The sequence below is a fragment of the Urtica dioica genome, chromosome 5 (genome assembly GCF_054948205.1).
Source record: "Urtica dioica subsp. dioica isolate 48M chromosome 5, U.dioica_male_clone48M_v1_H2, whole genome shotgun sequence".
Lineage (NCBI taxonomy): Eukaryota > Viridiplantae > Streptophyta > Magnoliopsida > Rosales > Urticaceae > Urtica > Urtica dioica.
The window spans coordinates 900,383-924,248 of NC_142760.1; the positions used below are offsets into that span (position 1 = coordinate 900,383).

Here is a 23,866-nt window from a genome sequence, read left to right on the forward strand (position 1 = left end):
TTTGGAGTTTGACATTCCAAACCTCTTAACCACTTTAGCCAAATACTATGTTTGACTCAGAAATAGCTTTATTATTTCTATCTCTCTTGATTTCCATTCCAAGAGTTTTCTGAGCAGCTCCGAGATCTTTCAATTCAAAGTGAGTGTTGATTTTCATCTTCAACCTTTCAATCTCAGACTTGTCATGACAAGCTATCAACATGTCATCTACATACGATACCAAGTAGATACTAGATCCATCTAACAACACAATAAACCCTATAAACCCTTCTACTATTTCAGAGGCTTGGTTCTCAATAGCCTTTGACTTTAGTGCAGTAAGAATTTCTTCAAGACTCTGGCTTTCTCTGGCATACTTCATGAAATTCTATTTAGACAGAGTCAAGATGTTGCATACAATGTTGAGTAAATGTATGCGACAACTTGTTCTGATACTACAGATGGATAAACAAATAAACAATGCGTAAATAAAATGACACATAATGTGGTAACCAAGTTCGGTGCAACGTCATCTGCTCTGGAGGGTATTGTGCCAAGTGGAAATGAAATTCACTATATGAAAAATAGTAAAAGTACAACAATGGACTTATATGAACAATCCATATTTCAATGCAATTTTCCTAATACTACCCGTGTGTTTGGTAGATCTCAATATCAATGCACGTGTACAAGTAATCACGCAATTACAACACCCACAACAATTCTCCAAAATACAAGGACATTTAAAGTCAATAAAATTTTGAAATAATTTCGAGAAGTCTGGAGTCCGTCTCGAGTAAATTAATAAATCAAAAAACGTTTTTGGTAAATTCTCGATAAGTTGTAAAGAGTCACGGAAGCAAAAGATAATTTCAATTGACCTTATATGCATTTTAAGTGAAGTGAATTCGATAAGAAAATGATTTTAAATAATTTACCGGTCATATTTTCGATGTTTTGGCCTTTCGGGAGATGAATTATTATGTTCCAAGGAAAAAGGAGTGGACTGCAACATTATTTAAATTGTTGCGTTGGAAATTCGAAGAAAAGTAAAACTCGAAGAAAAAAAAAAAGAAAAGAAAGAAGAAAAGTAAAACGCGAGAAAGAGAAAGAGAGGGAAATCGGGAGAGAGAGAGAGAGAGAGAGACGACGAGATTGAGAGAGAGAGAGAGAGAGAGAGAGAGAGAGAGAGAGAAGAACACGAGAGGTCGACGCACGCAGATTCGCCGGAGTTGCGAGTACAGCGAAGGAGAGATCGTCGCGTCTCAAGGTAAGAGAAACGTTGTTTTCTTCATTTCTCTGAACTCGGATTCCTTGGGAATAAAGTTAGGGTTCGTTCTTATTTTGGGTCCCCGAATTAGTGTTTACTAGTGTTTTTTTGTGATATGTATCAGTGTTTAAGTGTCTTTGGTTTCGGTCGATTCGAATTATGCACTGAACGTGTTTGACGAAATTCCGCATAGAAAGTTGTTGATATACCTATACAATTACAAGCCTTGAATACATTAAATTCTTTGCCCTTAGGTATCGAAAGATGGGAGAGGCTTCGTTTCTCGAAACAATGATGAGTCATCTCCGAGGAACTAGCAAGTGCGTGCCTTTATACTTCTTTGTTCATTATATGGAAATGAAGAGTCATTTTTATAGTGAGATTTCTTGTGTTTGAAGGTACTACACGGGTTATCCAAAGGACTTGGGTCCATCGCGGGTCATCCATTTCACCTCCGAACGAGACTTTGTCCATCTTCTCAACGAAGGCCATCCCGTCGTCGCAGCTTTCACAATCAAGTTTCTCTCTCACTCTCTCTCTCTCTCTCTCTCTCTCTCGTATTTAAATATTTATGTGTATATTTATCTTTATTTTTACTTTCAGGTGCAATCTCACCAAGCGTCTCGACAGTGTGTTAGAGGAAGCCGCGGCCGAGTTCGATCCCCACGTCAAGTTTATACGTGTAATATATATGTATATATATTATATATACACATCAAGTTTTCTTTGATTCACTCACTTTGCTTAGCCGGATTTTTTTTTATGCCGCGTTCTCCAAGTGATGATGGTGTTAGACGGGGTTTAGGTTTATTAATTTATTTAGACTAATTAGGTGATCTATGTAGCTATCAGGGGTCTATAAGTAACTATCGTTGATAGAAAAATTTCTTTAATTTTTATTTTTGAGATATTGCTTTACTTCTTTAGTCGTAGGCTGATTTGATGTTTTTATTTTGTTTTATTCTTTGTGTTTTTTTCTTCAAAAGACCGTAGTTGTTATTCGGGGGTGCTGATATTAGAACTGAGTTTTGGATTTCGTCATCCATATCACTCTTTAGGGACTCTTTGGTTATCTTCAAAATCTCTATTTTTCGGAGCTTAAAAAAATAAAGATGCTAATAGTCGAATCTTTTTTTCAGGTCGAGTGTCCGAAATATCCGGGTTTCTGTCTTTCGCGGGAGAAAACAGAGTACCCGTTCATCGAAGTCTTTCACACTCCAGAACCGGTAACTCCATTTTTCTTTACCCTGTTTCATATATATATGTGTGTGTGTGTGTGTGTGTGAACATATACTTTGTAACAAAAATCGAGGAATCACGATTTATGTTGATATAATTTTGTTTTATTTGTGATGATATTTGGATGATGCAGACTATTAATGAAGGACGGGTTATCGATCCAAATATTACCAAATACTCGGTCAAAGTTATTCCTGTAAGTTCTGCTCGAACCTTTAGACATGGAAATCAACTTTTGAACCAGAGACTTAGATTTTTTGTTTATCTCGCGATAATAATAAACTTAATCTTAAAAAATGTAATTTTTTATTTTTATTTTTTTTATGTAATGTGAAGATAAGATTAGGCCGTATGATTTTTGTTGATTATGTTTTGATGAAATGTGCAGTACAACTATGATGTTAGCTTGTACGGGTTTAGAGAGTTTTTCAAGCGTCACAGAATTAACTCATCGGATCGGAATTGAAAAGGATGAGGCGACTTGTTTAAAATCTAAAAATAAAAGTTTTGTGAGAGAGGCTATACTCGAGATGTTGCTTTAATTAGAATCTATTCAATTTCATTAATTTTTTTTTTCCAAAGAGAACATACTAGATGCGTTGATTTCTCTTAATCCTGATGAAATGTCTCTGGAACATTTGGTAAGATCTCAGTTTTGATTGTTCATGATGTTGATCAAGCGATTTGCGAGTAAAACATTTGCATTCTATATTTCTTAGTTAATGTTGTTCATAATGTTGATAATTTTTTTTTTTCAAAATGAGTGTGTTTCCTTACTTTTTCGCAACAAATGAATTACATTTATAATTCTTGAACTAATTACGTGCCCAATTTTGTTCCATTCAGCATTGTCAAGAACGATCTCATCGATCGATCAAACTGACATTTCTCGACCATTGCATGTTCATCATTAAATTTCACACCTGGGGCCCTAAATTATTTTATATGCATAGAAGAAGCGCAGCGCTCACTATAAGATTACACTAATGTTTTCCAACTAAATATGCTATTATAAATGCAAAGATGTATAAAACATTAGGTATAACATTACTGTTTAGACATATTAAACTATATATCTGTATATATGTTGTTAACATAATATCTTGTGACATTGAAAAGCTAAATAATAACGACTATAAACTATAAAATATTAACGAAATGAGATGACGAGGTATTATTAAGCATCGCCAAAAACAGGCGGAAAATATTGATATGCATCAATGAATAGTGCTATCTCCAAATTTGGAGAATCGCTATTTATTTATTGATAGAGAAGATCACCAATATTTTGTGATCTGTTGCCTAACTTATTTCAATTCAATTAGCATTCTCAATATTAAAACTGAAGAAGATTCGAACCTCCACGCTTTTTACCATATGAGATTTTGAGTCTTGCGTGTCTAGCATTTCACGATCAAGGCATCTTGAAAGTGTATTCCATGAATATGATATTTATCTAGTGTAATCTTGATATCAAATGAACACTGTTATACCAAATTTGGTTGTAACACTGTTCATTTGGTGTCAAGATTACACCAAATATTTAAGTATTATTATAATCTAATTAATTCATAATCTATGATTAAAAACACATATTTTAGTTAATCTAAGTTTAATAACTATTTTTTTTTTATTGTTAAGAGCTTATTATTTCATTCAATACAACTTAAATAATTTAGTATGCTAATTTTTTATTTTTATAGTCATTAATTTAATAGATAGTATGTAATTTTCATATTTATGTTTTTTTTAATGGTGTATTATTTATACCCTTGAAAAATATTGTACTATCTATGTAATGAAGTTTATTCATTATTATATATATATTTTTTATAATGATTATATTATATTTTTGAATAATTTATTGTTAATTTATACTAAATATTACACATATGCGAGTGTCGTTGGAAGTCTCATGTATGCCATGGTGTGCACAAGACCGGATTTAGTGTATGCGGCTAGCCTTGTGAGCCGGTTTATGGCCAACCCGAGAAGAGGGCATTGGGAGGCAACGAAGTGGGTCCTTCAGTTCGTCAAGGGAACTTTGGATGTCGGTTTACTCTTTAGAAGGATGAATGAAGGTGAGACGAAGTTGAGAGGTTATGTTGATGCGGACTTTGCTGGTGACTTGGACAAGAGACGATCGTTGACCGAGTATGTGTTCACTTTTTTGGTTGTGCGGTGAGTTGGAAGACGCAATTACAACTGGTAGTTGCACTTTCTACGACGGAGGCAGCGTACATCGCCGCCACGGAAGGCGTGGAGGAATGTCTTTGATTGAAGAGGTTGATCGGTGAGCTCGGAATTGCACGAAATGAGGTGGAGTTATTTTGTGACAATCAAAGCGCGATATACTTGACCAATAACCAAATGTTCCATGAGAGGACGAAGCACATCGACATAATACTACACTTCATTCAAGATGTGGTCGCCGACTGGTCCGTGGTTGTTGAGAAAGTGCATACGGACGAGAATCCGGCTAATATGACTACGAAGGCGGTGACGAGGATCAAGTTTCGGCATTGTTGCGACTTGATCAACGTCGCGAAGTTAAGCTACTAGAGGAGGGCGTGGAGAGTGGTTCGGTGGAGGTTCTCGGTGTTGTTGATTGTTGTTTGTTCTCAATTCTTTTTAAAATCAAGGTGGAGATTTGTGAGTGTGTCGCTATAAAAGAATGTGGGCCCCACTTTATTTTCTTTGTTTCTTTATTTCCTTATGTATTGTTATATATACATGCGGGTTGTGTTGTTGATAGACAGACCCGAGAGAAACAAATATAAGGGAGAGAAAAGAAAGTGCGGGTGAGAGAAGGAAAGAGGGAAAAATAACCTAGAACAATTTAGAGAGAAAAATCAAAAAGAGAAAGAAAAAAGTTGTGAGGGCTTGTAATCATTGTAACTTCGGATTGATACGAACCTATGTAAAACTCTTTGTCTCATTCGTTTTACATTCTCGTCGATTAAACTGTCTGGATTGGAGCCACAAAAACATATATATTGTTGTGCTAGTATATTCCGTATTCCACATGTATCCGAACTCGAATCGTTCCTACACGAATAATACCAGAAGTTCTGTAGTTCAAATCAGAATAGTGTTCATTACAACCAGTTTTTTTAAATATTATTCACTAATAATCAAAATAAAATAAAAATTCAACCTAGAATATATTTAAAGGTGGGACTGTGTCGATGACTGACCTTGGTACAATTCTCCGGGAAATTGTCTTGTCGGTATTATCCTTTGATGTTCTTGAGTCTATGAATATTCCTCGATGTTGCCTCGCAAAGTTTGCGGTTTTAATAGTAGTTTACCGGAGGTTGTTCTTTCTTGGGCTGCGTCGCTAAGAGACTAATTTAGTTTATAAGTGAAAACTCAAGCTGCCATTTCATTTATTTTTACTTCAGTATTTATTTTATTTATTTATTTTTATGAATTCAGGAGTATTTAAGAAGCATGAGTCGAAGACCAACGTTTGATTAATGAGTCATTACATCTGCCTCAACGTCAATCTAAGGAACATTGATGCTTGTATCAAAGTGGAATCAGAAAAAAATGAAAGACCAACTAGCAACCAACCAAAGTTTTAAAAATTTAACTAGTTAATAAAAATATTTTATATGTATATATTTAAAAGAGAGAAAATAACAAATAGACTTCTAAAAACATATATATATATATATATATATATATTTCTTTCACAAAAAGTTACTAGTCAACATAGAAAATAAATGGAGAAAATTAATCGTATCTTTAAAGTTAAAAATGGAGGTTTGAAGGAATATCGTCTAAAATAATAGGGCGCCTAAGTACAAACCCCAATTACCCTACTTTAAAAAAAAAAAAAAAAAAAATTATTCAAACTATCATTTATTAAGACAACAGTCAATTTCATATTATAGGTTTTCCAAATTACTATGGCCTAAATCTAAAACCGAAACTAAATCACTCAAACCTAATTTATCCGAACACATACTAAAACTTATAAAAGATTTAGAAGATTACAGATCCTCAAACCGCCGAATATTCAAATCATGAATCCATAGATGTTACGGAATAATTGTCTCTCGTGTTTTTGTAATGGTTAATATTATGGGTGTTATAACTAAAAAATAAATAAAAACTAATGGAGCTATAAAATAGCTAATAAGGTTTCTCTAAAATTAATAAAATAGTTTAAAAATTTTAAAAATACATATGGACTGCATGTCAATATATACATGTATATAGCGTTTTTTTTACCTTGTCAATAAATTTTTTGACACTGGTGAATAAGGGTTAAATTTTTTGACACTGATGAATAAGGGTTAATTTTTTTTTGCTAAAAACTTAAAACTTTAGATATTTAGTTAATTAATTAGTTTTAAATTATTATTTTGTATATATATTATTTAATATTGTTAACGGGTAATAGTTACATGACAAGTTTTGATAAATGACAAGTTAATATGAAGTTGTTATTACTGACTTGTTATGGAGACATTACTGGTTAGTACGAATAATATGTTATATAAATAGTTATTGGATAAAGAATATTAGAAACAAAGCATCAGTTATTGGATAAAGAATATTAGAAACAAAGCATCAAAATGATCACTCAAATAACATTTTGATTATGATTTTCTTCATTAATTGATAATTTGATTATGATTTTAATTGGTCCTACAAAGGTTTACTTACAAATCATCATGCACGGTTTTGTTTTATTCACTATGGGTATTGAACATATTATTTCACACATATTTTGATGTGGATAGGATTTATTTATTCAAAATATTGTTTGATATTCTTATGATTTATTTATTCTAAATATTGTTCAAACTTCAAAACAAACATTGTAAATAAGTCTTCACAAACCACCTACGATTAAATTCAAGGTCCCTTGCAAATACTTGTTGGTTGATGTCATTTGTCATGTCAGAGAATAAGTCGCAACATTAATTATGAGCTGATTTAGTACCGTTAAGTGGGTTACCTTACTTTTTCCGATTAAATGAGAATACATTTATATAGAGAAATTTCATTTTTTAAACCTAAAAACAACGAAAATATCAAGATTAGACCCATTAGTTTAATAATATCTGAAATTAGATTTTTGGACACTTTTTGGACAAAAATGTCTTTGAAATTCAAATAACCCATATTCCTCTCATTTTTAAATCATCTCATTTTTAACCCATATTTTTTTTTATTTTAGGAATTTGGGTATATGTTTAGCTTCGATTTTGAGAGTTTCGCATTGTTTTTGAAAAAAATTCCATAGTTTTTGAGGGTTTCGGAAACTCGTCGGAACGTGTCGGAATCCATCGGAACTCGTCGGAACGTGTCGGAATCCATCTTTGGAGGTGAATTTTTTTTTTTAAACTGGAAAATTCCCAAATTAAAAAAAAAAAAAAAACCTCCAAATCTCATTCAAATCAACCTTAAAAAAAAAAACTTCACTTCCAATTCGGTCGAATTTGGTGTGGTGGGCGTTGAAACTCGTCGGATTTGGTGTGGTTGGGCGTCGGAATGGGGCTCACGTCGGATTTGGTGTTCTTTGGTGTGGAGAGAAAGTGAGAGTGAGAATGAAAGAGATGGAAATAGATGGAGAGATGGTTTATTTTGAATTAAGGGTATTTTCGTCCAAAATTGGTACAAAAGTTCAATTTTGGATATTTTTTAACTAACGGATTTATAATAATAAGTTTTAAAAGTCCAATTGGTACAAAAGGGCATATGTAAGTTTTAAAATAACTTGTTTACTTAATAATATTTATTTAACAAATTTAAATTTATATTTTTAACGCGTACAGGATAGGATGCAAGCGCTCGTCGACGAGCAAGGGCGGCAGGCCACTGACCAAGGTTTACCAGAAGACTTGGAGGCGTGGGAGAGATATGCCATGCGTGAGGTTCTCGGGGCCAGGTCTGATCATCTTCCGGGGATTGGCTCGATTGTCCCGAGAGGATCGGCTATCAATGCGCAACGAATCGACGATAGTCAAGCTTCTTCTTCTGCTTCACAAGGACCGCCTGGAGTATTGATATCGATGTCGAGTTTCTTAGGAAAGCTCCTCGAAAACCTTCAAGCTGCAAGCATTCCTGGTATGCATATTCCAGTCTTACCTCCCGACGTAGCGCAGATGGTATCACAGTTCTGTCCGTCGACTCAGCCAGGGAGTAGCGCTGCCTCACAGCAGACTCCTACGCAGGCAAGGATACATTCACCGCAGACATCTTCTCAGACGATTCCTGAGCCACCATCAGTGACACGTCCGACTCAGACTACTCCTGATCCACCATCAGTGAAACGTTCCGCTCAGAAGGGCAAAGGGAAAACAACAACAAAAGTGAGCTCAAAGGGCAAAGGATCGGGAGCACGGAGATGAGCGGGACCTGGAGGAGGGCGACCGGGAGGATCCGAGACGTAGATGTGCATCTTATAGACTTTGATATTTTGCACTATTTTGTTATGTATTTCAGATAAATATCGTATGACGTTTATATTAGTTTTTATGAAATATTTACGACTTTTATGATATCATATTTATTAATTTATATACATTTTTTTTATTAATTTAAATTAATTCAAAATAAAATTTATACAAATTAATTAAAAAAAAACAAAACTTTTGACGCGAGTTCTCGCGTCTAAAGTATTTCCCGCTTTTGGGCGGCAACATATTTAGACGCGATTTATCGCGTCTGTAGAAATTTCACAAAACTTTTCAGACGCAAGAAGTCGCGTCTATTTCTCTCCCGCCAAAAGGCGGGAATACATTTAGACGCGAGTTGTCGCGTCTGAAAGTCGTGTCTAGCATTCGACGCGACTTCTCGCGTCTGTTTAGCCAACAACAAAATCGACATTTAGACGCGAGTTGTCGCGTCTGAAAGTTATGTCTAGCATTAGACGCGACTTCTCGCGTCTGTTTACCAACAGACACGAACATACAGACACGACCATTGTCGCGTCTATTAGGTAAATAGACGCGACTCTGGGAGCTTTAGACACCACTTTTGTCGCGTCTAAAGCTCTATATTGTCCTAGTGCTAATTGAAATATTTTCATAACTTTTGGGTCTAGAAAATGAAATTTATCTTTATAAATGTGATGAACTTATTACGTGCTCTACTTTGGTCCATCGACAATTCACGCCATTTAGTATGACACACCATTATATTTATTCAATTACAAAGCATCAAGTATTGTCAAGAACGTGATCATTAATCGGTCTCCTAGACCATTCTATTTTGAAAAAAATGATATTAATTGTCTCACTTTGAAAATAGTAAGTTTTTATGTCTCTTTCATATTTTTTTTCTTCTTAAAAATACTCCATATTTAACACACGTAAATAGATTTGTTAACAACTAACCTATTTAGAAGGGGGATTTAAAATTATAGCCAATCTATTCCTTTATTTAAAACAATAGCCAACATTAAATTAAATTACCCAAAATGTCCCCCCCCAACAACTCTCGTCGAAACTCCCAGAGCCTCTCCGAAGCTCTCCACTCCAAAATCGCCGCCTTCCTCGCCTCCGACACCTCCGCCGCCGATCTCCTCGCCGACTCCATCTCCACCGCGATCCGTACCCTAATCCTCCCCAACTCTCCCTCTTCCTTGTCTCCACCGTCATCATCGTCGATTTCACCGCTCGGAGCCCGATTCTCACCGTCGATCCCGTCGGCGCCTTCGTGGTCGGCGGTGGAAATCATTGAAATTTCCTCCTCCTCCTGCCGATCGCCGTTGATTTCACTGCTACGAGGCCGATCATCGCCGTCGTCATTATCGGCGGCGACGGAGGATGAGTTGCGGCCATAACCGATCCTCAAGGAAGCTCTCTTCAACCCTAGCCTCCTTACCCAGGCCCTTCAACCCCCTCCACGGCTCCTCCGCGACTCGCTCGATCTCGATCTCTCGCCGCTCGGCCTCTCGCCGACTCATTATCACTCTTCCTCTTCCGCTGCGGGCTCTCCCAAACCCGGAATCTCCCTCCGCCGATGAACCCGATGGTTATCTCTCTGACGATCCGGCTCGTGCCTCCTGCTCCGCTAATCGTCGGCCGATCGCAAGAAAGGTTCGCTCTCTCGATTCGATTCTTTTTTTTTTTGTTTTTGTTATTATTATTCAATCGGAAATGTTTCGGTTTTTTGCTTTGGTTTTGAATAACGAGAAGAAGAGGAGGATGAGCGAGTTTCCGATCATACGGAATCGATAATCACATATCATTTAATGAACAAATCAGCAACTAAGAGACCTTCCAATAAACCCAGTGGTAAACTAAAATCCAAAAGAAGAAAACAAAAACTTTCTGGAATACAAAAGAGTACCGATCGAACAAGGACTAATCGGCATAAATTTTAGTTGATTATTGGAAGTAGAGGTAAAAAAAGAAAAAGAAAAAAAAAAGAACTGTCAAGGCTATAGCTGATATATAATCCACATGATGTGATTTGCATTAATTAATTACCACAGAATGTACAGTAATACATATAAAGAGATGTATAATTATTGATTTTGTAGAATAATTTGGTCTCTACTATACAGTTTTTGTACGGATGGAAAGACCTTCAAGAAGCCGAGACGCTCGTACGAGAATGAGCGATTGGACGCGGAGCTGAAACTGGTTGGAGAGTACGGACTTTGGTTAATATGATTTACTGTCGGATTTACTGTCCTCAATCGTTCACGTAAATAATTAGTAAATTGTATTTACTGTTAGATTAACTAGTCATCACATCTGATATTTTTTCAGTTAGATTAACTAGAAAATGTTATGGTTAATCTGTCCTCGATCGTTCACGTAAATAAGATTTACTAGTGTTCTTGTTACGGTAAATAAAATTTACTATTGTTCTTGGTACGGTAAATAAAATTTAATTTTGTTCTTGTTACGGTAAATAATATTTACTATTGTTCTTGTTACGGTAAATAAGATTTACTGTCGGATTTACTGTCATCGATTGTTCACGGATATCATTAATAAATCGTATTTACTGTTAGATTAACTAGTCCTCATCTTTGATATTTTTCTTGTTAGATTAACTAAAAAATGTTATGGTTAATCATATTTACTATTGTTCTTGTTACGGTTAATCGTATTTATTATTGTTCTTGTTACGGTAAATAAGATTTATTATTGTTTTTGTTACGGAAAATGAGATTTACTTTTGTTCTTGTTACGGTAAATAAGATTTACTTTTGTTCTTGTTACGGTATATAAGATTTATTGTTTTCTTTTTACGGTAAATAAGATTTACTATTGTTCTTGTTACGGTAAATAAGATTTACTGTTATTCTTGTTACGACAAATAAGATTTACTGTAGTTTTTGTTATTGTTAAATTATTTTTTTGTTATAGATGTTATTATTTACTATGATAGTTAATAATATTAACCTAAGGGTATTATTGGAATATTGGAATATTGTCATGATAAATTGGCTATTTTCCTAAATATGTTAATAGTTGGGCTATAATTTTAAAGTAGGGGTGTTATTTTGGTTAGTTCTTTAGCCGACCCTAATAATTAAGATAAAAACATGAAAAGGGACATAGATACCTACCGACTACCGCTCAAAGATTGGAGCGTATTCATTTCCCTTTTATTTTCATAATTTTTCGTTGTTATAAACCATTAGATTAACAGCGGCATAAATATTTATTTTGATTTGATACACTTAAATATTTTTTTTAATGCAAAAATATCAAATGCTACGTTTTAGGATTTTAGTTAGTATTCTTTCCGTTAAAGGAAACGTGGATGTAAAATTTTAAAATAATTAGTATATAAGTGTACAAACTCAAAACATTGAGTATTTATACTGTAATTTCTTTGACGATGATAATAATAATAATAATATTAATAAAAAGTGATTTTTTTTAGATTATCACATTGAATTATTGTGCATCAGAATGATTGATTTCAATTAGATATTGTTCCTGCACGAAGAACCTTCGCTTATAAACTATGGTACTTTATAGTTCATTAATTTCAGTTTAGTTTTAGTCAAGTTTACTCTCTCTCTCTCTCTCTCTCTCTCTCTCTCTCTCTCTCTCTCTCTCTCTCTCTCTTCTATAGCAATCTTCTTCTTCCAAAGAAAAAAATGCTACTCCATTCATAGGTATATTCTTTAACGCAGCCGACATATGCAGGAAGAATTCCACGAATCAAAGAAGTTTTAGAGATAATCATTAATAATTCGTTGATTATATCAACCTTAAACATATACCTAGATGAAAACCTAACTATTGATATTAACAGAACCATCACAAACTCATTTCGCGAAATTATATTCAGCGTTCAATTCACAAAAACACATTTATTATTATTATTATTATTATTATTATAGAGGAATCGCGGCACAATTACTCATTATATTTATATACTTATACATTCATTCTTTTAAATTTTAACGTCCACGTGTACTTTAAAATAATTGTCGCTAAAACTGGTCCTAAATCGCAACGTTAAAAAAAAAAAAAAAAGAATTAGAGTTTATCAAATAAGAAACATTAAATATTTGTATCGTTATTTCCCCTAAACTATTTGATATGCGTATCACACAAGAAGCGGTCGCTTTTCAAATTATACAAATAATCTCAAACTAACAAAGATATTATTTAAAATAAAGTTAAAAAAATAAAACATTAGTTTACAACATACAGTTTTAGATAATTCAACAATATACATTTAGTTAACATCCTGAGTGTTGGCGGTTGTTTTTAGAAAATCGGAAATATTAAATTCGTCACGACTTGTGAGGAATTCCACATAAAATTCCAACGGGCCCACAGGAGTAAAAAGCCCATCCAAAACGGGCCCAAGCCGAGCCTACACTCACATGCACCGTGGCCACACACGAATCAGGCTCCACGCGGTGTTCGAAGAGGAGCGTGCACTGCACCATCCATCTGACGCATCGCGCCTAGCCTTTTCACGTGCGCGTCCCAAGGCTTTCCACGCGCTTTTTGCACCACGAAATTTGGGGGATCTCCACCCCTCATTCCACTATAAACAGACCGCTCATCCAGAGGCAAAAGGTACACGATTCTCTCTCAACACAATGACTCGATTTCAGAGTTATGAAGCGCTGCCGAGGTACCTCCGCACTTGCTTCCACTATGATCGAGCTTGATTCTCTCAAATATTCTCAAAGAATAACGACGCCCCCACCTCACTCATAGTAATCAGACTAATGTCGATCGTCGGAGCGCGTGCCAGAGACACCGCTTATGCGCCCTTCTAACTTATTCTCTTCTTCTTCTTTTTCTTCTTCTTCTTCTTACTCTCAGGTCTCCGCGACGAGCGAAAAACGTTATTGAGCTAGGAGAGAGAACTCGTGACTTTCGAATTTCTACAAATCCGGTTCGGACGCAGTCATTTGGTCCGATCTTGGGTTGAACTGCCCTAAGTCTTTAACATTGTTCAATTTTCAGCGACAACAATGAGATCTTGGGAAACAATTGTCAAATTTTAAACAAAATCTATATTTTAAAATTGAGAAACAAATTTTTTTATTGAAAGCCTTTTTAACTAGGTAGAATTAAGTTTATTACCAAATGAAAAAGATATGAAACCCTAATTCTTTATTTGTTTTTTTTGTTTTGTGCAATGATGGATAGCAAGCCAGAAATATCGGAGCTAAGATATTTCAGCAAATGCAGAGCCGACCAGAAAATGAAGTACTAGACTAGTGGACCAATCAATGCTGTTTTTATTTATTTAGTATATAACAAATAAAATTATTACCAATCAATACGAGTCGTAGAGCTAAATTTTAGGTGAGTGTAAGTTTATGATCATCTCCTTCATTATTAATGGCGGTTTTCACAACTATCACCGAATCTTAGCAAATGGACAACTGTTTTAATAACTTAACTTCTTCTTTGTTCCCTCTAACAATGGGAATAGCTAGTGTATATACGCGTGTAAGAAAAATATTCCTTCTCTACGTTACTAAATTGAATCGCTTGAATAGAACTGAAAACGAGTACGAGTGAGAATGGTCATTATATTAAATTTTATTTGGAGACCTCATATATATTTCCATATCAATTTGGAAATTTGAGTGGAAGCGTAGAAAGATTAATCAATCTAAAAAAAGAAATGAAAATTTGACTATTTTATAACTTAATGATTTATAGACATATAAATATATAAAATCTTAAAACCTTGAACATGTTCTTCCTGATCACTTGTGTTTAAAAAAATAGTATTTTTTTATTCACGCCCATTTTTCTAAACTATATACGCTAAAAGAAAAATATACAATTATAATGTAAACAAAATTAATAAAAAAGTCTGTTTTAACTTTTGTAAGGGATGGGCTTCCATGTCCCATATTAACTCTTCAACGGCCACGTGGCAAGAATTAGTTGACTTTACGCACCTAAGCATAGTTCGTATAGTACATATACACCATGAATATGTATTTTTAAATAGACCTACATGTGCCAATGAATAAAAGCTATCAAATGAGAAGTGTCCATTTTTAATTAGCGTGCCTTGCACGTCAGCTTTTGCATTTAATTTGTAATAAAGAAGAGCAACCACCATGACCTGCCAATTTGTTTCATTTCCAGTTTTTTTGACCATCTCACTTTATCACCTTTTTTTTTAATTTTTTTTTATTGATCCATCAGATTCGTATTTATAATGTCACACACACACATAGGCAAGTTGACCTAATTATTTCACAGTGCCATGCATATATAAATGCATACCAATCGGTTTAGATTTCTGAATCATCAGCATCAAAATATATCATCAGAAGCCCATCGAGATCAGCTTTGCTTTCTTCTTTCAAAAATATGGTACTGTTTACAGTCAACTTCATAATATATATATATATTTTTTCCCGAGGTTATTAGTAAATTACATACTGCCTATAACTCTTTTAAAAATATCCTTCATGCAAACGTACGTATTTCCTCGATCTGCGAATGATGTTTCAGTCCTTAATACATAAATAATAATAATAATAATAAATGAATCAGAATGAAGCCTATCTTTCAGCTTCTTTTGCTTCATTCGCTAAAAAAAATATGGCAATTTAGTGCAGTTTAGTTTAGTTTAGTTTTACTCTCTCTCTCTCTCTCTCTCTCTCTCTCTCTCTCTCTCTCTCTCTCTCTCTCTCTCTCTCTCTCTCTCTCTCTCTCCTGAATGCGTAAATGCTACTTCAGTTCGTAGCTCTTACAAAATCCTTCTTTCAACTTGGACCGTACTTTAGTTCACAAATGAATAATAATAATATGCATATACTTTCATAAGATATGGTATATATATATATGTGTGTGTGTGTGCATTTTATATATATTTTGCTTGGTCTTGTAAAATCAATGGAAGTAGTGCAAAATTATTTATTCTTTGGATGTATATTATAGTTAGATGGGCAATGAATTCATTAATAATATTGGAATGAATGTTACACAGGAGTGTGAATGGATAGAAGAAGAAGAAGAGAGTATGAATAATAATAATAATAATAATAAAAATGTTGTGGTGACAAAGCCATTATCATTAGAACAAGACTCACTCAACAGTGATTTAAAAGGCTCTATTATGCTTAAAGGCATTCTCACTCTCCTCAAAGACGTCCGACCAGGATCAGATCTCACGAAATTACAGGTTAGTCCTTATATCTATAAATAATTACTTTATTTATTATGTTTACGTGAGATATATTATATTTAGAGATTTGTAACTAATTAGATCACTTAAACATGTGATTTTAGATCTAGCCGACGTTTGAAATTTTTTAATTTATATTTATATCATAGCATGCCCAAATAACAATACACGTATGTATTACCTATATTATTTCCCCATGATGTTAATTGTTAAAGAGAAAATTAATAGTAAGAAATATAGCTTTTTATTATCATCCATATCATATATATATATATATATATATATATATATATATGTATAATTCCTTTATATATTATGTTTACGAGTGACATATATTAGAATTTATATGTATATTATAATGTGCCCAAGTGTTTTATGTGGCCGCCCTTAACTACATAATTTTTTTTTTGTCACGTCCCAATACGTGTATGTATATTACCTATTATATATATATATATATATATATATATATATATATATATATATATATATATGTCAATGTAAAATATAGAAAATAGTACAAAATTATCAATGGCTCTTAGAATTTTAATTTAATACGACAAACTGTATGTAATCTGAAATATTGTATTATATCAACCCTATATTTCTACATATATATACTACTATTGTAATTTGTATCGATGAATATCCTTAGTTCTATTTTTTTGTTTGTTATTTTTTTTCTTAAATATTTAAGTAAGATATATGAAAATATATATAGTCGTAATATATTCTTCTTATTGCCTCACGTTATTTTTCTTCGTAAGATATGAACAAGTAGATAACATCTTATATAAAAAATAATTCACAAGTTTTTTATGCCGTGTACATGTATACTAGTTCATTTAAAAAGACTCAAGTTGTTGTTGTTTTTTAACGATTTTTAATATTGAGGCATAATTATTTCCATTGAAAAAAATCGTAAAAAAAAAAAAAAAACATCACAGCTTTATTAGTCATTACTCAGTTAGACAGGTGTTAACAAAAGAAAGAAATATCGTCATTATGAGTTCATTATCACCCATCACATTTTTGTCGTACTCATTAATTTTGGTTGACTAAAGACTAACTATAAAATGTTACTTCAATATACGTATCTATAATATGAGCTTATTGGTTTGCATTAAATTTGTACGGTGACGAGGTCACCTATCTTTAAACACATGATTAAGAGTTTCAAATTTCAATTGACGACACGTACGTACGAATACTTTAACATTATAATTATATGCCCAACTGGGCTATACAAATTTAATGTATAGCCAACTACCAAGTCGACCCATTCAAGAAAAGTTCATGTTTATTCATGTTTTTTTTTTAATCTAATTTTTATTGCTCATATAAAGCTAAGGGACCGTTTGGTTTAGTTTTCTAAACTCGTTTTCTGTTTTTAAATTCTGTTTTCTGATTCTAATTTTTAAATTTAAAAAACAGATTTAGAATTACGTTTCAGAATATTTTAAATGTTGTTTGGTTATGTTTTCCATTCAATTGTATAGAGATAAAACAGAAAACAACTTTTCATTGTTTTCTGTTTTCTAAACAAATTTCAAAGAAAACAGAAACATGATTCTAAATCTGTTTTCTGAATTTATAACCAAACAGTTTTTCTAAAACTGTTTTCTAGAATTTAGAATCAGAAAACAGAAAACAAAAATAGAAAAGTTAATCAAACAGGGGCTTAATCTCTCTATAACTTAAAATGATATTGCGTAGTATTGATCGTGACATGTCACAATATTTACTAAAAAAAATATGTGTAACAAATTTAGTCATGTTTCCATCAATTTTCTTTACATTAAAAAAAAACAAATTATTTCTATCAACACAAAAGAAACCTCATATATTTGATGACAGTACCTGATAAGTTACAAAATAACTTACAAAATAATATATATAAGTTACAAAATAATATTTTAGATAATTAATTTTAGCCAAATTTCTTACAGGATAAAAAAAATTAATTTAGTATTTATCACCGCAAGAGTGATCAGTTTTACTATAATTCTAACATTAATGTGAAATACTTTTTTTGTGAATGTTTTGTTTACTTCAAAGAAAAGGATGGCAAGTCAAACTTTAGACAAAAGAGAAAGGGACCGATTTGCTTTTTTTTTTTTTTTTTTTGCTAGCAAAAAGGGACTGATTTGTATTTATAACATTAAACTGAGCAGAAATACTTTGTAAAGTATCAATTAATGAGGATGCCTAGATTTTTATACGTTATCTTTCGTTGGACAGTTACATAAATACGTTACTTGAAGATGTTAATTACTTGAATACTTCAAAAGTTTAGAACATCAACAAATATCTTTTTATTTTATATTTAACTGAGACGATCATTATTTAAAAAAAAAAAAAAAAAACCCTCAAAACAGTAAGAAACAATTAAAGGAAACTGTAACAGTTAGAAAGAAAAGTCAAATAAAGCTATAAACAACAAGAAAACACTGTAATTATAGGTATTTATGATATAAAATAAATATATCATATTTGAGAGATTAAATTAACAAGAGGTCATAAATATACATAGAATTGTTAGAGATATATAAAAGAAATTATTCATAGAATGCATCCACATTAGGAATGGCAACGGGTACGGATTTTAGCGGGTACACCAATACCGGTACTCGTACCCGCCTATTAAAATACCCGTTAACCCGTACCCATTAACCCGGTTTTCCCAACGGGACGGGTAATGGGTATACCCGCCGGGTGACGGGTGCCAAAATTGAGCACCCGCTAACCCGTTTAAAAAAATTTTTTTTTTTTTTTTTTTAATAAGAATCAAAACAACAACCTACTCATTATGATGTAATCTAATGTTTTCTTAAAAAAAATATCTAGTTTTTTTCCATAAAAATAATTAACAGGCGGGTTAGCGGGTTAACGGGGCGGGTTTAACATTTTCGCTACCCGACCCGTACCCGCTAAAATACTAACGGGTATTACCCGTTAGCCCGTTAACTCATTTTGAACGGGTATTACCCGACCCGTTAAGACCGGGTAACGGACGGGCTAACGGATTTCGGGTAAAAATGTCATCCCTAATCCACATTAATTTTGGACCAAAATCAAATAAATCCAAATTAATCATAAACTATAACTACATGAATTAAGCTATTACATTTATATTCTTGATATTTTGTTTCTTTTTATTTGATAAATATTAGCAAAATCAAATCCCTTTATTTTTTTTTCTCTAATATGTTCCTTTATCGATTGGTTATTCCTCTCCGTTCGTATCTATTTTTCCAATTTCGGTCTCGATTAGTTTACAAGATTGAATTAATTGTTTTTAAGATACTGTTTGGATAATTTCTCTTGGGATTACATGTGCAATCGGTTTCTTATTTTGAAACCAAATAGAACAACATTCACACATCTTCTTCCTCTCTCTCTTCTTCTCCATTTCTTCGTCTTCTTCCTCTCTCTCTCTCTCGGTTTCTACATTTCTTCATCTTCTTCCCCTCTCTCTTGGTTTTTCCACCGCTCCTTTCTCTTTGTCTCAATCATGGAGTGTATCGGCCGGAAATGACGAAGACTCAAACCCAAACCCTAAAATGAAATCCGTGGCCAATACACCCAAACCCTCATCGGAGAAAACTAAAATCCCAACAAAAAATGTCCAGAAATTAAGAAATCGCGCTCGGTGCATAGAAGTTCTCGCGTCTTTAATCTTAGGGCCGGGGTCAATCCGACCACTGTTAAGACGTTTCGTGGTTCAAATCCAAACGTTGTGAAGAGGAAGATGAAGACGCCAATATCGAAATCGCCGAAGCCTGCAACCAAGCGAACGAAGATAGATACCAATGGCGAATCTGAAACCGATTCCATGGAAAATTTCATCCTCAAAAAGCCATCAACTAAGCCCAATTACGATGGATTTTTAGGATTCCTAAAAGGCCATCGGAATCTGTTTTTTTACGATTCGCTATAGAATTGGGCGTAGCGGATAGCTTTTTGACGATGAAATCGTCCATGGAATCGGTTTCAGATTCGCCATTGGTATCTATCTTCGCTCGCTTGACTGTAGACTTTGGCGACTTCAATATTGGCGCCTTCATCTTCTTCTTCACAACGCTTGGATTTGAATCACGAAACATCTTAACAGTGGTCGGATTTGACCCATCGACGCTAGGATTCAAGACGCGAGGATTTCTACGCACCGGGGGTGATTTCTTCATCACTGGACATTTTTTAGTTGGGGTTTCAGTTTTCTCCGGTGAGGGTTTGGGTTTATTGGTCACGGATTTTATTTTAGGGTTTGGGTTTAGTTCTTCGTCATTTTCAGCCGATACACTCCATGATGGAGACGTAGAGAAAGGCGTGGTGGAGAACCCAAGAGAGAGAGAGGGGAAGAAGACGAAGAATGGAGAAGAAGAGAGAGAGAGAGGGGAAGAAGACGAGGTAATGGAGAGAGAGAGAGAGAGAGAGAGAGAGAGAGAGAGAGAGACATGAAGAAGACGGTTGAGGAAGACGTGCAAATGTTGTTTGATTTGGTTTCAAAATACGAAATCGATTGCACGTGTAATCTCAAGAGAAAAATAAAAATAAAAGGATTTAGTTTTGCTAATATTTATCTAATAAAAGAAACAAAATATCAATGATATAAATGTAATAGCACAATTCATGTAGTCATAGTTTAAGATTAATTTGGATTTATTTGATTTTGGTCCAAAACTAGCGTGGAGCTTATAGAATATGAATAATCCAAATATAAAATAGGAATGTGTTTTCTTTAAATAGATTATAAGATCTTTTGTGGGTAGAGTAATTCTCAAGTACATAACAAAGTTGTATATACATATTGTTTGTGATTGTTTAGTTACCACCTCAATTCAACTTCCCAAAATCACAACTCCAAGTTTATGGCGAGTCAGTATATTCAGTGAGAAAAAATATGTTGAGCAAGTGCAATCGAGGAGAGAATCCAATTGAGCGGTTTATAGCAGTAATAGCTTGGAATATCTCTTATTTGAGGCCTTGGATAGTTGGCCTTGGTCCTTATAACCCTATCCTTGGAGAAACTCATCATGTCTCCCATGGAACCCTTAATGTTCTTCTAGAGCAGGTATTTTTCCTTCTTTATTTATTTTTATTTTGTTTTTCGTTCCTTAGCTTTTATTATAATTATTACTGGTGTGTTACAATTATTATGTAAAATCCTTAAACGTTGTGCAACTTTGCCAAATTTAAAGAGTTCAGGACATCATGCAAAAGAAGTAAGTTGAGCTCTTTTAGATAATATAATATTTCACCTAGCTAGTTAGGAATCCCTTAGGTGAAATCAACATTCCTAGCTAGCTCATTGAGTTTAAATATTAAAAAAACTAGCCCGGTGACCCATGAACTTATCGATTAGTTTTACTTTGATACTAAGTTTTACCATTGATATTTTTGTTTGTAATTTTTAGCCCTCTTAAATAAATTGGAAATTTTTATAAAAATTTCATGTTTCAAGCTCGTAACTATTTTTAAAATGTATGTTTAGAAATAGCATTAATGATTTTATAAAATATAATAGCGACAATAAAGATTTATTAAAAAAGAGTTTTACTTAAATTAAAAAAAAGTTTTAAAGACGGCAACGCTGAGTAAATCATCCAACAAGTTAATTAAAGGAGCTCTAGTTTTAGATATATATATATATATATACACATATTGCATAAAAAGTTGTTTGAAAATAAAATTTAGTTTCGACTTCAAATTAATAATAACAGTTTTAGATACTAAAATATGTAGTACAAAGTACTACCTCCCATTATATATTATTGGGAAATGGACATATCAATAAGTAAATTTGATGGATTTTTTTTCCATTAAAAAAAATAAAATAAAATTCATATCTACGATCACTTTGTGACAATTTTGTCACAAAAACTAAGTATTTTGTGACCATGTTGTCACAAAATAATCAATTCTTGTGACAACATTGTCACAAAGTGATTATATATGTGGAAGATTTTTTTATTTTATTTTTTTAATATTTTTATAGAGAAAGGAAAGTTGCCTATCCATTTCCATATATTTATGTAGGAGAAATAACAGGTTAAGAGTTTTCATTGATTTGATCATAATGTTGCTGTAATTAATATTTAAAACATTGGAAAATTGTGGGCAGATATCACATCACCCACCAGTTGCTGCTCTCCATGCTACTGATGAAACAGAAAACCTTGATATACTTTGGTGTCTCCATGCAGTTCCCAAATTCTATGGTACGTTTTTTTTATACATATAAATAAATATTTATATTAAATTATTAAATTTTGGATGTTTAAGCTCATACAAATTAGAATAAATTATTACAATATGATGATCATGTGTGCGTTGCTGTTTTAACAACATTGGGTTTACATTGATGATCATATATCATAAATTCTTAAGAGCTTTTCATATAAACAATCAAGCTTTTCAAGCTTAGTAAAATCTGAGTTGAAAGATTTAATTAAAATTGGTTTAGAACTACTTAATACATATTTTAATTAATAATTTCAAGGAAGTACATGAATTCACAACGCCTGAATTTCAATTGTAATATTTTTATGGTTTTTAAATAAATTGCAAGAATACAAATTTTACTTTCGGTGACCATGTAAGAACATTTACATTTCTGGTTGTTATCTTAGGAAACAATTTTAAATATAGTTGGTTAATTGAGAAAATATACATATTATTTTTTAAATTAACTATTGTGAATAAACTATGCAGGTACTTCGGTTTTGGTTCAAATGTATGGGAAAAGAGAACTAAAGCTAATGAATCATGGAGAGACTTATGTTATGGACTCTCCAAATATTGCGTTCAAGATTTTTCCGAAAACTAGACATGATTGGACTGGCAATGTTCGGATTCAATGCCACGAGACGGGTCTCGAAGCCGAGTTATGCTATGGAGGAAAATCCTTTTTAGGTCTCGGAACAAATCCGAGAACGGTTAAAGGAAAGATCTTCTATTCGGCAACATCAAGACCTATTTTTGAGATTAATGGACAATGGGACAAGTAATTTGAATTCTAACCAAATTTCCCTCATATTTTATATATATATTCGAAATTCAAATAACCATCGTTTATTAATTTTTTTTTTCTAAATGCAGAACGGTCACTCTAAAAAACCTAAAGAACGGTGAAACCCGAGATATATATGTTGCTGAAGAATTGATTTCAGGACTTCAGACACCTATTGTTAAGAATCCTAAGGTGTCATTATTCTCTTTTTCTTTTAATTATGAAGTATATGCACATTGTGTTTTTGTTCACAATAAATGGGATGCGATGATTGTATAATCTTTTTATATATTTTTTACAATTATTCTTTTTATAGGGAGTTATGTCAACCGAATCCACAGCTGTGTGGGGCGAAGTGAGCACAGGAATAATGAGCGGAGATTGGGGAAACGCGACGAGAAGTAAATGGCTTATCGAAGAACATCAAAGAATAATTTTAAAAGAGAGACGATCAAGAGGCGAAATTTGGGCTTCTAAACATTTTAGTGTCTCTCATAGCAAAGAAGCCGGTTGGGACTGCGAACCGATCAACAGGCTTGTTCCTCCAGCCCCAATCGTATCCCCCGCCAATGATTATTGATCTATTTTTCGAGAACTTTGTAGCTTAAAATAATTAAGACTTTGAATTTGTGAAGAAAAAAATAGTAAATTGTATTTCACCGAAATATGTATACAAGGGAAACAACTGTGCCTCTAAAGAAAAAATATACACAATTGCATATTGATAATTTGTAAATGCTACATCAATTATA

At 33.1% G+C, this 23,866-nt stretch overlaps 2 protein-coding genes across 3 annotated transcripts; both read left to right on the plus strand.

Moving 5' to 3' along the window:
* Window positions 1-874: 874 nt before the first annotated feature.
* LOC149394675 (Thioredoxin superfamily protein) lies at window positions 875-3,281 on the plus strand. The gene is made up of 7 exons (XM_089615429.1): window positions 875-1,249; window positions 1,504-1,569; window positions 1,648-1,767; window positions 1,853-1,931; window positions 2,389-2,475; window positions 2,622-2,684; window positions 2,877-3,281. Exons 2-7 carry the CDS (start codon window positions 1,514-1,516, stop codon window positions 2,952-2,954), a joined length of 483 nt encoding a protein of 160 aa, XP_089471555.1. The 5' UTR covers window positions 875-1,249; window positions 1,504-1,513; the 3' UTR covers window positions 2,955-3,281.
* Window positions 3,282-15,175: 11,894 nt separating this feature from the next.
* LOC149394676 (oxysterol-binding protein-related protein 4B-like) lies at window positions 15,176-23,855 on the plus strand. Of its 2 annotated transcripts, XM_089615820.1 has the most exons (7): window positions 15,176-15,285; window positions 15,905-16,099; window positions 20,931-21,176; window positions 22,227-22,323; window positions 22,817-23,108; window positions 23,204-23,306; window positions 23,431-23,855. In XM_089615820.1, the coding sequence occupies exons 1-7, from the start codon at window positions 15,283-15,285 to the stop codon at window positions 23,692-23,694; spliced, it is 1,200 nt and encodes a 399-aa protein (XP_089471946.1). In that variant the 5' UTR covers window positions 15,176-15,282; the 3' UTR covers window positions 23,695-23,855. The 2 variants fall into 2 exon arrangements, with proteins under 2 accessions (XP_089471946.1, XP_089471947.1); XM_089615821.1 differs by lacking the exon at window positions 20,931-21,176.
* Window positions 23,856-23,866: the final 11 nt, after the last annotated feature.

What these genes read in the sequence shown, in the direction of transcription:
- LOC149394675 (XM_089615429.1), top strand. Translation starts at nt 1,514, where the DNA reads ATGGGAGAGGCTTCGTTTCTCGAAACAATGATGAGTCATCTCCGAGGA. An exon ending in GTCGCAGCTTTCACAATCAA is followed by an intron (nt 1,768 to 1,852) that starts GTTTCTCTCTCA and finishes TTTTACTTTCAG; the next exon opens with GTGCAATCTCACCAAGCGTC. An exon ending in ACTCGGTCAAAGTTATTCCT is followed by an intron (nt 2,685 to 2,876) that starts GTAAGTTCTGCT and finishes TGAAATGTGCAG; the next exon opens with TACAACTATGATGTTAGCTT.
- LOC149394676 (XM_089615820.1), top strand. An exon ending in CAGATCTCACGAAATTACAG is followed by an intron (nt 16,100 to 20,930) that starts GTTAGTCCTTAT and finishes GTGATTGTTTAG; the next exon opens with TTACCACCTCAATTCAACTT. An exon ending in CTATTGTTAAGAATCCTAAG is followed by an intron (nt 23,307 to 23,430) that starts GTGTCATTATTC and finishes TTCTTTTTATAG; the next exon opens with GGAGTTATGTCAACCGAATC.